This window comes from Tachypleus tridentatus, chromosome 6, assembly GCF_004210375.1.
Source record: "Tachypleus tridentatus isolate NWPU-2018 chromosome 6, ASM421037v1, whole genome shotgun sequence".
In the NCBI taxonomy this organism is placed as follows: domain Eukaryota; kingdom Metazoa; phylum Arthropoda; class Merostomata; order Xiphosura; family Limulidae; genus Tachypleus; species Tachypleus tridentatus.
This window is the reverse complement of record NC_134830.1, coordinates 166,437,244-166,449,292: the sequence shown is the minus strand read 5'-3', so window position 1 is coordinate 166,449,292 and position 12,049 is coordinate 166,437,244. Positions and strand designations below refer to the sequence as shown.

The 12,049-nt window shown below is 35.5% G+C and overlaps 1 protein-coding gene across 7 annotated transcripts in view; it reads right to left on the bottom strand.

Annotated features, from left to right (window-relative positions):
• LOC143254378 (paired box protein Pax-5-like) overlaps positions 1-12,049 on the bottom strand; it is a 51,996-nt gene that overhangs the window by 19,391 nt on the left and 20,556 nt on the right. For 3 of the 7 annotated variants that reach the window (XM_076509457.1, XM_076509461.1, XM_076509458.1), the window contains exons 3-4: positions 8,229-8,394; positions 1,893-2,090 (exon numbers count right to left, since the gene is read on the bottom strand). In XM_076509457.1, the coding sequence (XP_076365572.1) occupies positions 1,893-2,090; positions 8,229-8,394 (364 nt within the window). Of the gene's footprint in view, positions 1-1,892; positions 2,091-8,228; positions 8,395-10,114; positions 10,355-12,049 lie in introns of those variants that run through there. The other 4 variants (XM_076509460.1, XM_076509464.1, XM_076509459.1 and 1 more) reach the window with 3 other exon arrangements.

Below are 12,049 nucleotides of genomic sequence, written 5' to 3'. Positions count from 1 at the left end.
AATAATAGTTACAAAGTTTACTACAAGAGCTATATTGGGAGTTCGTTAGCGACGTTTTTGTTGACTATCTAGCTTGGAGTGCGACAGCGAGTTGTCACTCACATCAGACAGCTACACAGCTCCTAAGCCAAGTGCCTTCTTCAACTCTCAGTGCACCTGTAGCAAGGTACACAGAAGAACAGCTTGGAATCTATTCATTAAACAAAATATTTACCACTGTCGGCATCATCACGTTTTGGACGAACTTTCTCATTTGTCAATTTCAATGGTGATGTTTTATCGTTTTTCTTCTTCCCCCAGAGAAGTTTCCAGACTTGAATGTTTGAGTCATCACACAGCTTGAAACGGGTGTTTTATTTTATTCGCAACTTTCATAAACTCTCATTTAGTTCTATTTGACTTCAGACTAAGTGATATATCGTATTAAAATGTTTACAGTTCAGGTATAAAATAACTATTGACTTACTTATTAACTGAATCCGCCCACCAGTGGCACAGAGGAATGTCTGCGAACTTACAACGCTAAAAGTCATGTTTCGATACCTGTGATAGGCAGAGTAGATGTAGCCTACTGTGTAGCTTTGTGCTTAATTACAATCAAACTGAATCCATATACGCTTCAAACAAATAATTACAGCTCCCTAGTGGCACAGCGAATATCTTTGGACTCACACTGCTAAAAACCGGATTTCGATACCCTTGGTGGGCAGAGCACAGACAGCCAATTGTGTAGCTTTGTGCATAATTCCAAATGACCAGGCCCGTTAAGACCAGGTGATTAAGGCATTTGACTCGTAATCCGAAGGTCGCGGGTTTGAACGCGTGTCACACCAAATATGCTCGACCTTTCAGCTGTGGGGACGTTATAATGTTACGATCAATCGAACTATTCGTTGGTAAAGAGTAGCCCAAGAGTTGGCGGAGGGTGGTGATGAGTAGCTGCCTTTCCTCTAGTCTTACACTGCTAAATTAGAAACGACTAGCGTAGATAGCCCTCGTGTAACTTTGCGCAAAATTCGAAATAGACCAAATCAATAATTAATTAATTAATTACATAACAAAGCACTCCAAAATTCTTTTACTTTTTTGTGTGATTTCTTTTTTACAAAAGATTATTTCGTATCGAAAGGAAAAGAAAAATCACTCGTTTTATTTGTCTTTCAAATACAAACAAAAATAAATTCATGTAGATGTAAGTAGGCTTCAATTGGATTTGGAACCCTATGAATAGATCTTAAATAGGGGTTTTAAAAGTGAAGTCACAATAATATTTATAACAATCGTGGGTTATAATCATCTCCAATTCATTACTTTTTTACATCAGTGGAATTAAAGACAACATCAGAGGAGAAAAATTCGTGCTATTATCAACATACATCAAGAGATGTGTTTTACATTTCTAGTCCCCTAGTGGGACAGGATTAAGTCTACGGACTTGCAACACTAAAACCTAGAGTTTTATTCTCCGAGGAAGAAACACAGATAGTCCAATGTTACTTTGCTCTAAAACAAAATAAGCAAACAATCTCATATTGGTATTTACTACACATTTGTCTCCCTGTTGATTTCAACTACTTACTGTTGATAGAGCTAACACTGGGGATGTCTCCCTGTTGATTTCAACTACTTACAGTTGATAGAGCTAACACTGGGGACGTCTCCCTGTTGATTTCAACTACTTACTGTTGATAGAGCTAACACTGGGGACGTCTCCCTGTTGATTTTAACTACTTACCTGTTGATAGAGCTAACACTGGGGACGTCTCCCTGTTGATTTCAACTACTTACTGTTGATAGAGCTAACACTGGGGACGTCTCCCTGTTGATTTCAACTACTTACTGTTGATAGAGCTAACACTGGGGACGTCTCCCTGTTGATTTCAACTACTTACCTGTTGATAGAGCTAACGCTAGGGATGCTTTCTTGATCACAGACTCCATCTGATAAAAGTCTGTCTCTGATCTCCCAAGCAAACATCGTAGGATTCTGTTTCTTGTACAAAGAAATGGCTTCTACCACCTTTGGAGTTGCCACTTTAGGTTTACTACCACCAATAACTCCAGGTTTAATAGATCCTGTTTCATAGAACCTAAGATAAAAAAAAATATATATATATATATATACAGGATAACTTTAAGAAAGCACAACTGCTAATATGCTTATACTAATTTTATTATTGAAGTAATTTTTGTTTCAGAAACTAAAATTAAGGTATTCTGGATGTTAAAGGCTTAAACGTTTTACATTTGGAATAAGCTTTATAGCACAATTAAAATGTGCATTTCAACTTTGTTTAACATATATATGAAGAAAGAAAATGGAAAATGTCTTAAAACGTTTGCAAATGATTCACCTTACACATTAATTTGCGCCTAAACCATTATAAATAGCTTTTATTGTTACTGTTACTAAACTAACAATAGCTGTTAATTGTTTTTAAATTTCGCCCAAAGCTACTCGAGGGCTATCTGCGCTAACCGTCCCTAATTTAGCAGTGTAATACTAGAGGGAAGGCAGCTAGTCATCACCACCCACCGCCATCTCTTGGGTTACGCTTTTACTCACAAATAGTGGGGTTGACCGTAACATTATAATGCCCCCATGAATGAAAGGGCGAACATGTTTGGTATGACGGGGATTGGAACCCGCGACCCTCGAATTACGAGTCAAACGTCTTAACGCACCTGGCCATGCCGGGCCCAATAGTTGTTAAAAACGCATTTGATCGCATTTTGATTCCAGACTTTAGGGTAAAAAGTTTTAAGTTATTTCGGTATTCCTAATTTCAGAATGTGTTTTATTAATCTTAGGTATTTCATGGAATATATAGAATTAATTTGATACACGTATGCCTGGATCAGGTCTTACTGGTATTTTTCATAGAAAAAAATTTCAATGTGTTTTCGGTATTCTTTCTGTTAAGTAACTTTGCGCGAACAGTATTAACTTGATTATCTATGCTTAATAAAACAAATGGAATTAATTTAATAGCTGTATACCAGGAGTGTAAAAAACAAACAAAAAACGAATCAAATGCACGTGTAACACACACGGTCATCATTTATCTTGGAAACATCAACTTTTGGTAAGTACAAAGCTACGTTTTTACTCTTACCTCATCAGCTGACTAAACATTTCCCGACAGCTGCAACATTAGAGATGTATAACACAGGTGCCAACTGTTCCCACACACATATTGCACGTGCGTAGCCGTTTTTGTATTTAAAAAAAAAATAGTTTATTTGTTTTTTGCGTCACTATGCACGAAGTAAGAAGATAATTAAATACAGGGAAAATATTTATCCAGAATCCACTTATAAACCGTTTCAAAAGACAACTCGGATTTAGAACTAAGCTCAGAAATCACAAAGTCCCAAGTGAGGACCAATACGACAAAAGTTAATCTATACAGTGGTTGTTTTTATGTCTTTTGTTTTTTTTTTCTGATAGCAAGCTTCTCGCACTTTTACTTTAAACTCTTATCAGAACATATCTACTGTAGGATTTTCAAATCGTGACATTAAGTTGACGAAGTTAATTTAAAACGAGTCATTTGTACACCTATAAAAAAGTTAATCGCTGTTCTGTGGGAATGGCGCGTCAAGTCCCTCAATGCCCTTGTTATCGTTTTTTTCACTACTAATCCCTGTCTGACGACCCTGGTTATGCAATACTGTATAATACCGCAGATTCCATTCTTAGGGAAGAAGTTAATCATAGATCTCGCATCTTAACAAACTTTCCACAGACCATTTATTGCACATAGAAGCCAGTTTCTAACACTCTTTTAAACAAATCAAAGACCATTTACTGCACGTAGAACTTGGTGTTCAAGACTCCATTTCAACAAACCAAAGACTATTCACTGCACATAGAAGTAAGCTTCTAAGGTCCGCCCCCCAGTGGCTCAGCGGTAAGTCTGCGGACATACAACGCTACAAACAGGGTTTCGATATCCGTGGTGGGCAGAGCACGGATAGCCCATTGTGTAGCTTTGTGCTTAATTCAAAACAACAACAACAACTTCTAAGGTCCCTTTTAAACAAACCAAAGACCGTTCACTGCACCCAGAAATCAACTTCTAAGGTCTCTTTTAAACAAACAAAATGCACAACAATCGAGGGTACGCAGTTTAGGTGACTTCACGGGTATATCAGAAAATGGAATAACATCAAAATTGGTTTGATTTCCCATGTTTCATATAGACTTTGTTGATGGGTGTGTAACTAGGCGACATGGAGGGTATGAAATAGTATGAATACTGATTTCGTTTCTCATGCTTCATATAGGTAACGCTGTGGACTTTGTCGTGTAATCGATTCGACGTCTATTATGAGGTAATCATGATTTCTTTGCTACTCTGGTCATAAAGTGAAGGAATTTCATTTTGTATAATTGGTGTTCAAAGTACAATACTAGGCTGAGGAAGTGGACTGACAGCCCAACACTGAACCACAGTGACATCATTCAGTTAGCTCGAGACAAAGAAAGATGGAGAACCATAGTGGCCAACATCAGCTCGAAGCAAACGTACAAGGCAATGATAAATAACTGATTTAAGCATAATAATTATAACTCATCTTTGGTTTGTTGTGAACTTTGTGAAATTTAACTTTCCTTTTACATGAGAATCCTGTGACAACCAATAAGACCAACAAAAAAAAAGTCTTTAGAGTCTTCGTGTCGTGTTTGGAAATCCTTACCACTTCTTGGTTACTGAGAAACAGCCAGTTTCTTCTTACAATATTTCGAGTACGCGTGGGTCTCATCCAAAGTTGCAACCAATCTCCATCTTGCACGTGAAAATAGTTGTTTTCCCTAAAGTCTTCCGCAGTTCTGTCTTTTTCTTTTGAATGCATACGGGCAGAAGCTTGTCCACTTCTGGTTTAGATTTATTTTCAAATGCAAGACATTTATTTGTGAATTATGTTGTGTACATTTGATTTTAGTATGTAAAACTATTAGAATAATTCTACGTGTGATGTTTTACGTTGTTTTATTATTAAACACATAGCTGCAAAATGGGCTATCTGTATTCTGCCCCTCATGGGTATCGAAACTCGGTTTCTAATGGTCTAAGTCCGAAGATATACCACTGTGTTACTGGGGGGAGTTCTACATAGAAAAATACATTTTATGGACTACCAATCTGCTAACTTTGGTATTCGTAACTATAATCTTCCCTGTCATAGTTTATTGTTTAGATGGTTATAATATTCTCTTGGGAACTTATTCACTACATGTTATTGGTAGTTGTCACTGAAGTTAGTGTTTTGAGGGTTTAAAATCTTTTTACTATTTTCCTATACAAATATCCTTCCCCAGAAAGGTCCATGACATATTTCTCTAGTCATAAAAGAACATGCGGCGAATACTATGTTACTTACCAGAATGAAACATTTGTTTTAATACACTAGACGCAATTGTTTTGTACACCATACTTATGTGGTCTTGACAGAGGAGAACATTAGCCACGATAGGCGTACAGTTTATCTCCAACATTTATATAGATGCTTTTAACATATGGTAGGCCAGTTATATATTATCAAACATTTCGTTGAATTATATATATATATTTATATATATACACAGTAATCATTAAACGGATGTTGGACCTCTAAATACGTGAACGTACAATAATATTGAGATTTTTTTCTCTCTCTAAGTAACCCATTTACATGTGCAAGAAACGTTTCCACATTTTAATTATGCCATATATCACCAAAGTTTAGCAAACATTCTATAATAATGCTGAGAATTCTGCGATTTAAAATTTAGAAAAAGGATTTTTGCTCTAATATTTAATCTGTAGTCTACATGGGAATTCGGATGATTTTTTTTTTTAACTTATGCAGTGAATAGGGTAGATTTTGTACGGGTAACACACAAATACTTTGTTTATCTCACACGATCAGTACTAGTTGTTCTTTTTACAACAAGCAGTGAATGGAACTTTTATGGTGAAACTATTTCTGTGAATAGAATTAGAATACACATTTACGCACATTATAAATTGACTAGTTGTATGCGTGTTTCTTCCCATGTATTAAGAGACTAGTTGTTCTATGATTAATACTTTCACGTACTCTTGTAAAAGCGTTTTTTTTTTTTCAGAAACTCGTCGTATATTCTGTATGCTCGTGCTTTACGTGGAGTGTCGTAATAATGAATAGAACTTGATTATGGCCAATTACGCTGTGTTCCTTGATGAGATACAGTGTTTATAAAAATTGCGAGGTAAATAAACTGCGCATAATTATACAGTGACTCATGGACAATGCATAATATAAAGATACATAGTTAAGAGAAAAAAATATTTACAATTAAAAGAAGCATAACATTGAAATAGCTGCATCATAGATAATTTAGAGACCAGCTTTAAAAATTTTCTATAGGTTTCGGTATTCTGAAGATGGAAACGTATGAACATCGAAGCGTGTTTTTGATGACTCATCTATTGTGCAATTAATGTTCTGCTACTTTTAATTTTGTATATGTAAGTATATATATTGCACAAATGTTATTTAAGTTATTTATAAAAACTTTATCATATTACCTTAGCTTTAATGCTATTTTAGAATTAACGTAGGCAAGGCATGTCTAATAATTAGATTTAAATTCCGACACACACACACACACGTGTGGTTTAAAGGGTCAGTTTAGAAACCTGTAGGGCTTAAATTTAGCTGTCCCGAATTTCGGGCTACTGGACAAAAGGAGGGCAATCAATAAACAGGACCAACCGCCAAAATGATTTTGTTCAGTTCCTTAAACTAAATAACGAGATTGGCTGTCACACTTATAAAGTACTTATAACTGAAAATGTGGAGGATGATAAGCGACCTTACGGTTCGAACCTTGGATTTTTTGAAACATTTTAAAACATGCTTATCATTTGGCTACATTAAGACTAATTTAAACAAATGGAACAAAAGATATTATATACAAGTGTTATTTCTCATATAAAATGAAACAGTTTCAACACTTCCACGATGTCAGCTGTTGTTCAGTCATTACTGTTTACAATTCATCGTTGTCAGCTGTTGTTCAATCACTACTGTTTATAACATTTTTATCTCCCAGCTTTTGACTGTTTCTAATCATTATTCACTCTGGGCACACCTAAGCTTGACATTTAATAGATTTTCGTCACAAAAAAGAACCTGAAGACAGATAGATAACAACTTATTGTTGTTGAGCAGACCGTTGCAACTGACCACAACTTAAATAAATCAAAAAATTATTGTAGTGATAGCATTTTATTTTCAGTTGTAAAAACACTAAGCCCTTTGCAGATTTAGTTACCAGTAAGGGTGACAAGTGAAAGGTCATTGAAGTACATTATTGTTTTCAATAAACTTCACGTCAAAATATTTTAATTCATCTTTCTTAACACGAGAATTGTCAGTTTGAAGATTTGGTTTGTTTTGAATTTCGCGCAAAGCTATACGAGGGCTATCTGAGCTAGCCGTCCCTAATTTAGCAGTGTAAGATTAGAGGGAAGGCAGCTCGTCCTCACCACTCACCGCCAACTCTTGGGCTACTCTTTTACCAACGAATAGTGGGATTGACCCTCACATTATAACGCCACAACAGCTAAAACGACGAGCATCTTTGGTGCGACAGTGATTCGAATCCGCGACCCTTAGATTACGAGTCGAACGCCTTAACCCACCTAGCGATGCCAGGCCAGTTTGTAGAATATACAACGATTAAGTTTTCTTAGTAGAAAGTTATTCAAGCATATTAGCGACTCGCCCCAAGTTTGAAAAAAAACAAAAGAACACAATCCTTTCTTACTGGAGCAGAAACAAGTTCAGAGCTGCAATAATGCTAAGTTTCAGACACAAGCCTCTTACGTCATCAGTGAACTATTGAGCTTGATTTTGGTCTAAAATGCTACTTTATAACCGATTCTCTAAATCTCTCACAAAGCATATTACTTCTTACGTAATAGCGTGTCGTCACACTTTATATCCGCGATTATGAATAATAGTATTTCAGAGAATTGTCCCAATCACGTTTAATTTGGTTGTTATAGAAACAGTCCAGTTCCGTAACATTTAGCCAGTGAATATTTACCACTTACTTTATCAGGCATTGCTTTAACATTTTGAAACACGTTATTTTGTTTGGCTTACATTTTGTGAAGGTAAACAGTTATCTATCAGCGTTAGTAAACCAACTGTTGTGAACAAGTACATAAAAAAGGTACACTATATCATACCTTCCTAAGATTTTCGATACACAACCATGTGACACTCTCAGTTGTCTACTGATATCGCAAGGTCTGATACCCTGGTGAGCCATTTCGACAATTCTCTGTCTTACCATGTCCGGCAGAGGGCGTCCATTCACAAACATTCCGCCTAGCTGGTTAACCCCTCCATGACCTACGGAAGTAGCAAAAATACTTTGATGTTAAGACAGAACCCACTTCTGTTTATGTTCAGAACAAAGAAAACTTCAAACATACTTTTGTTGGGTTTAGTGCGATGAGCTAGACCATGTATTTAGATTGTATTCACTGCTTTAAGCAATACCAAATATCCCCGTGTTTATGATATAATTTTTAGCTACTGCTTGAGGCTAAGCTATGGATTACGAACACCCAAATTAATAGTTTATGCTTCACAGAGAATATCAAATTTGTTAGCAATTGCTGTGTGCTAATCCATGGATTAAGAAGAAAGCTCAAGGCATTGTGTATTGCTATAAGCAAAGTCACCTGTTAGAGAAAGAGATAATCCAAGTTGTTAGCTATTGTTGTAAGCTAATCCGTAGATTAAGAAAAAGCCTAAGGCTATAAACAAAGTTACCTGTTACAGAAAGAGTTAATCCAAATTGTTAGCTATTGTTGTAAACCAGTCTATGGATTAAGAAGAAAGCTTAAGGCATTGTGTACTATTATAAGCAAAGTCACCTATTAAAGAAAGAGATAATCCAAGTTGTTAGCTATTTCTCTCGGCTAATCCACAGATTAAGAAGAAAGCTTAGGCCATTAGGTATTTCGTGCTATAAACAAAGCCATGCTATTAAAGTATAAAATCATTTTACTTATTGTTGTTTCAAGGGATGTCTGTACAATAAAACTCAAGAACTGATCGATATACAGATCTCGAAAGGACATTAAAACTTTGTTTTTTCTTATCCTGATATAAATTTTAAATCTTGAAAGGTCGTCTAATTTAGACGTTATAATGATAAATCTTTGAGTAATTCTTATCTGTATACTCTACCAAGATGAAATGACTTACACTGCGTTTGTTATTCTGTATAATTCTAACATATCTAGATGCAATTATCGTAATTGCTTAGGCAGAATCTGAGAATATTTGTACAATAATTAAAGCATATGTAGTCTCGAGGACTATAGCGGAACGTAACCACGTATCTTCTACGATTAAAGCATTTAATTTCATAATTATACGATCCAATGACTAATTAATCTTCCTGGAAAAGTTAAGCCCCTAACTGGAAGCATGCATGTTAGCTGGCAACAGAGGTTAGCATAAAGCATTTTAATTAATTAAGGGCATTTTAAAGCCTTAGGGTTAATTGCATATTGAACACGATATTTGTATTCAAAGCCCTGTAATGCCATATCAAATAGCAAATCATTCGTCTATCTCTGTGAATTTCCCACTTTTAAACCGCTGGTACTTAATAAACCGTTCATTAAGATTCGAATTTTTTTATTATTTCTTTAGATTTTGTAATTGATTATGTAAATGTCATTCCTCACTATTTTTTAATTTATTAATAATAATTTATCGAAAAATAAACGACTACAGATATAATTTTCAATGAACTGATGGTAAATATGGCGGCTTAAAAATATTATTCGTATTATTATTTTTATTATTCTTTTTTATAAAAAATTGAAAAACAAATATTTATGTATTTATATTTATATTATATATTTGTATTTATATTTATATTATGTATTTGTATTTATATTTATGTATTTTCAATTTCAACATTTGAGTGATGATATTCTGACATCGGTTGTTGTTCATTGAAAGTTTTGGCCTAGTTAAGCGACAGAAAATAAAAACTTGAAAACCAGAGCGCTAAAGAATTAACTTCCCCTATTATCACGTTTGTACTTACTCTTACATGAGTAATTCTCCATTATTCTAGCTTTGTAACGCCATCCAGTTGTGAGATCCATGAGTAAACAGATTTCATAACAACGACAGCGCGGCAGATTTAGCTGTGCCACTCCGAGTACGGAGTAAGTCGTTGGGAAGATAAAAAAAGCTGTGAGAGACCGTCTTTTCGTGATGGTTTGTGAAATGTTGCGAAACTCCGGAGTTAACTCGTCTTAACAGCTACAGTACACGCTATGACTTGTATCACAAACAACAGATCATCACTCTGATAGTCTTATAGAACATATCCACCAATCCGAACATACCGGAAGTAGTCAGTTGTTTAGATGGGACCTTTTGGTGTTTGAGGGAGTGTCGAGGCACGCTCCAAGACATGTGACTTGTGACGACTTACAGAGGATGAAATTTGAAACTAGCAGGTTGGTAAATTATTTTTGCTCTTGAAAAATCTTAAGCTACATTTCTGATGTATACACACACACACCTATGTGTATGTATGTTACAGTTATAGCCGTGAAATTTACTTTACCTTTCAACACATTGTGCTCACAACTGTTTGAAAAAAAACACACAAGAAAACATAGCGCAACTTCTATAATTTATAAATATTACAGTTTTAAAAAAGTAAAAAAAACACTTATCTAATCTACTTATCTGATAAAAAATTTTTTGTCAAGCTCTGTTTTCAGTGAATACTTTTTTGTACGCGTTATTTGCGAACTTATTTAAATTCCTCCCGAGAAGTAGTACGTTTTATGTCGCAAATATCCACCTAGATACGTGTGCTATTTATTCCTACTCAGCTACAAAATTACACATACTCGGATAACTATTGCCCTAAAGACTGCAGAGCACACTTAACCTCTTTACCTTGAAAAATATTTATGTTTTATTACCAGTAGACCATGAAGATCAACTACGTACATGTCTAGAGTGTAGGATGAATCCACAAAATATTTCTGTTAGAGTAAAGAGGCGGAATACGTTTGTCGTAATTTATCCAGGTCAACTGTTTATTGTAATTATCCAGGTCAAAGCTTTGTATCACGGATTTCGAAGCGTCAATTAGATATTCGTTTGACAAAGGTCTTCGTTTGTTTGCTTGTTTTAAATTCGCGCAAAGCTACACGAGGGCTATCTGCGCTACCCGTCCCTAATTTAGTTGTCTAGTCCAAGACTAGAGGGAAGGCAGCTAGTCATCACCACCAACCGCCAGTCAATTCTTAGGCTACTCTTTTACCAACGAATAGTGGGATTGATCGTCGCATTATAACGCCTCCACGGCTGGGAGGGCGAGCATGTTTGGTGCGACCAGGATTCGAACCTGCGACCCTCGGATTACGAGTCGAACGCCTTAACACGCTTGGTCATGCCAGGCCCTTAACACATCGAATGAGAATTGTTGAGTTCTGGAGTATTTCATTAGTATCTGAGACACTATCAGTATCTTGTGAAGCTAAAGAAGTTCCAGGATCTAGGTATTTAAAAACAAAAACTGGCTACAAACCCGAGAACCAAATGTTTTAATTATACAGTATAATTCAAGAGTTCAGCTTTCTATGCACTGTCAAATGAGGGACAAGTCGGAGAAAACAGTATAAAAAACAACAGTTTGAGAAGAACAAACATAACTTGACATTAATCTACGTTTCATGCTGCTAGCTGTTAATCGGTTAGCGTTAAACTGAATTGGATTAAAGAGATTCCTTTCTTTCTGAGAGCATAACTGACATCAGTATCCAAGTACTTGTTGTCCACATCTAATACACGATCTTGGTTACACTTATATTCTTTTGTTATTCAACGTGAATTTCACTATGTGATAGAATTTAAATACGTTTGACAAAAAAGGAAGATCGAACATAAACGGTATTTTAAGAGATTTTCTCGAGATTTAAAAAATGTCATCATTGAATTTTCCCGCGTTAATTAT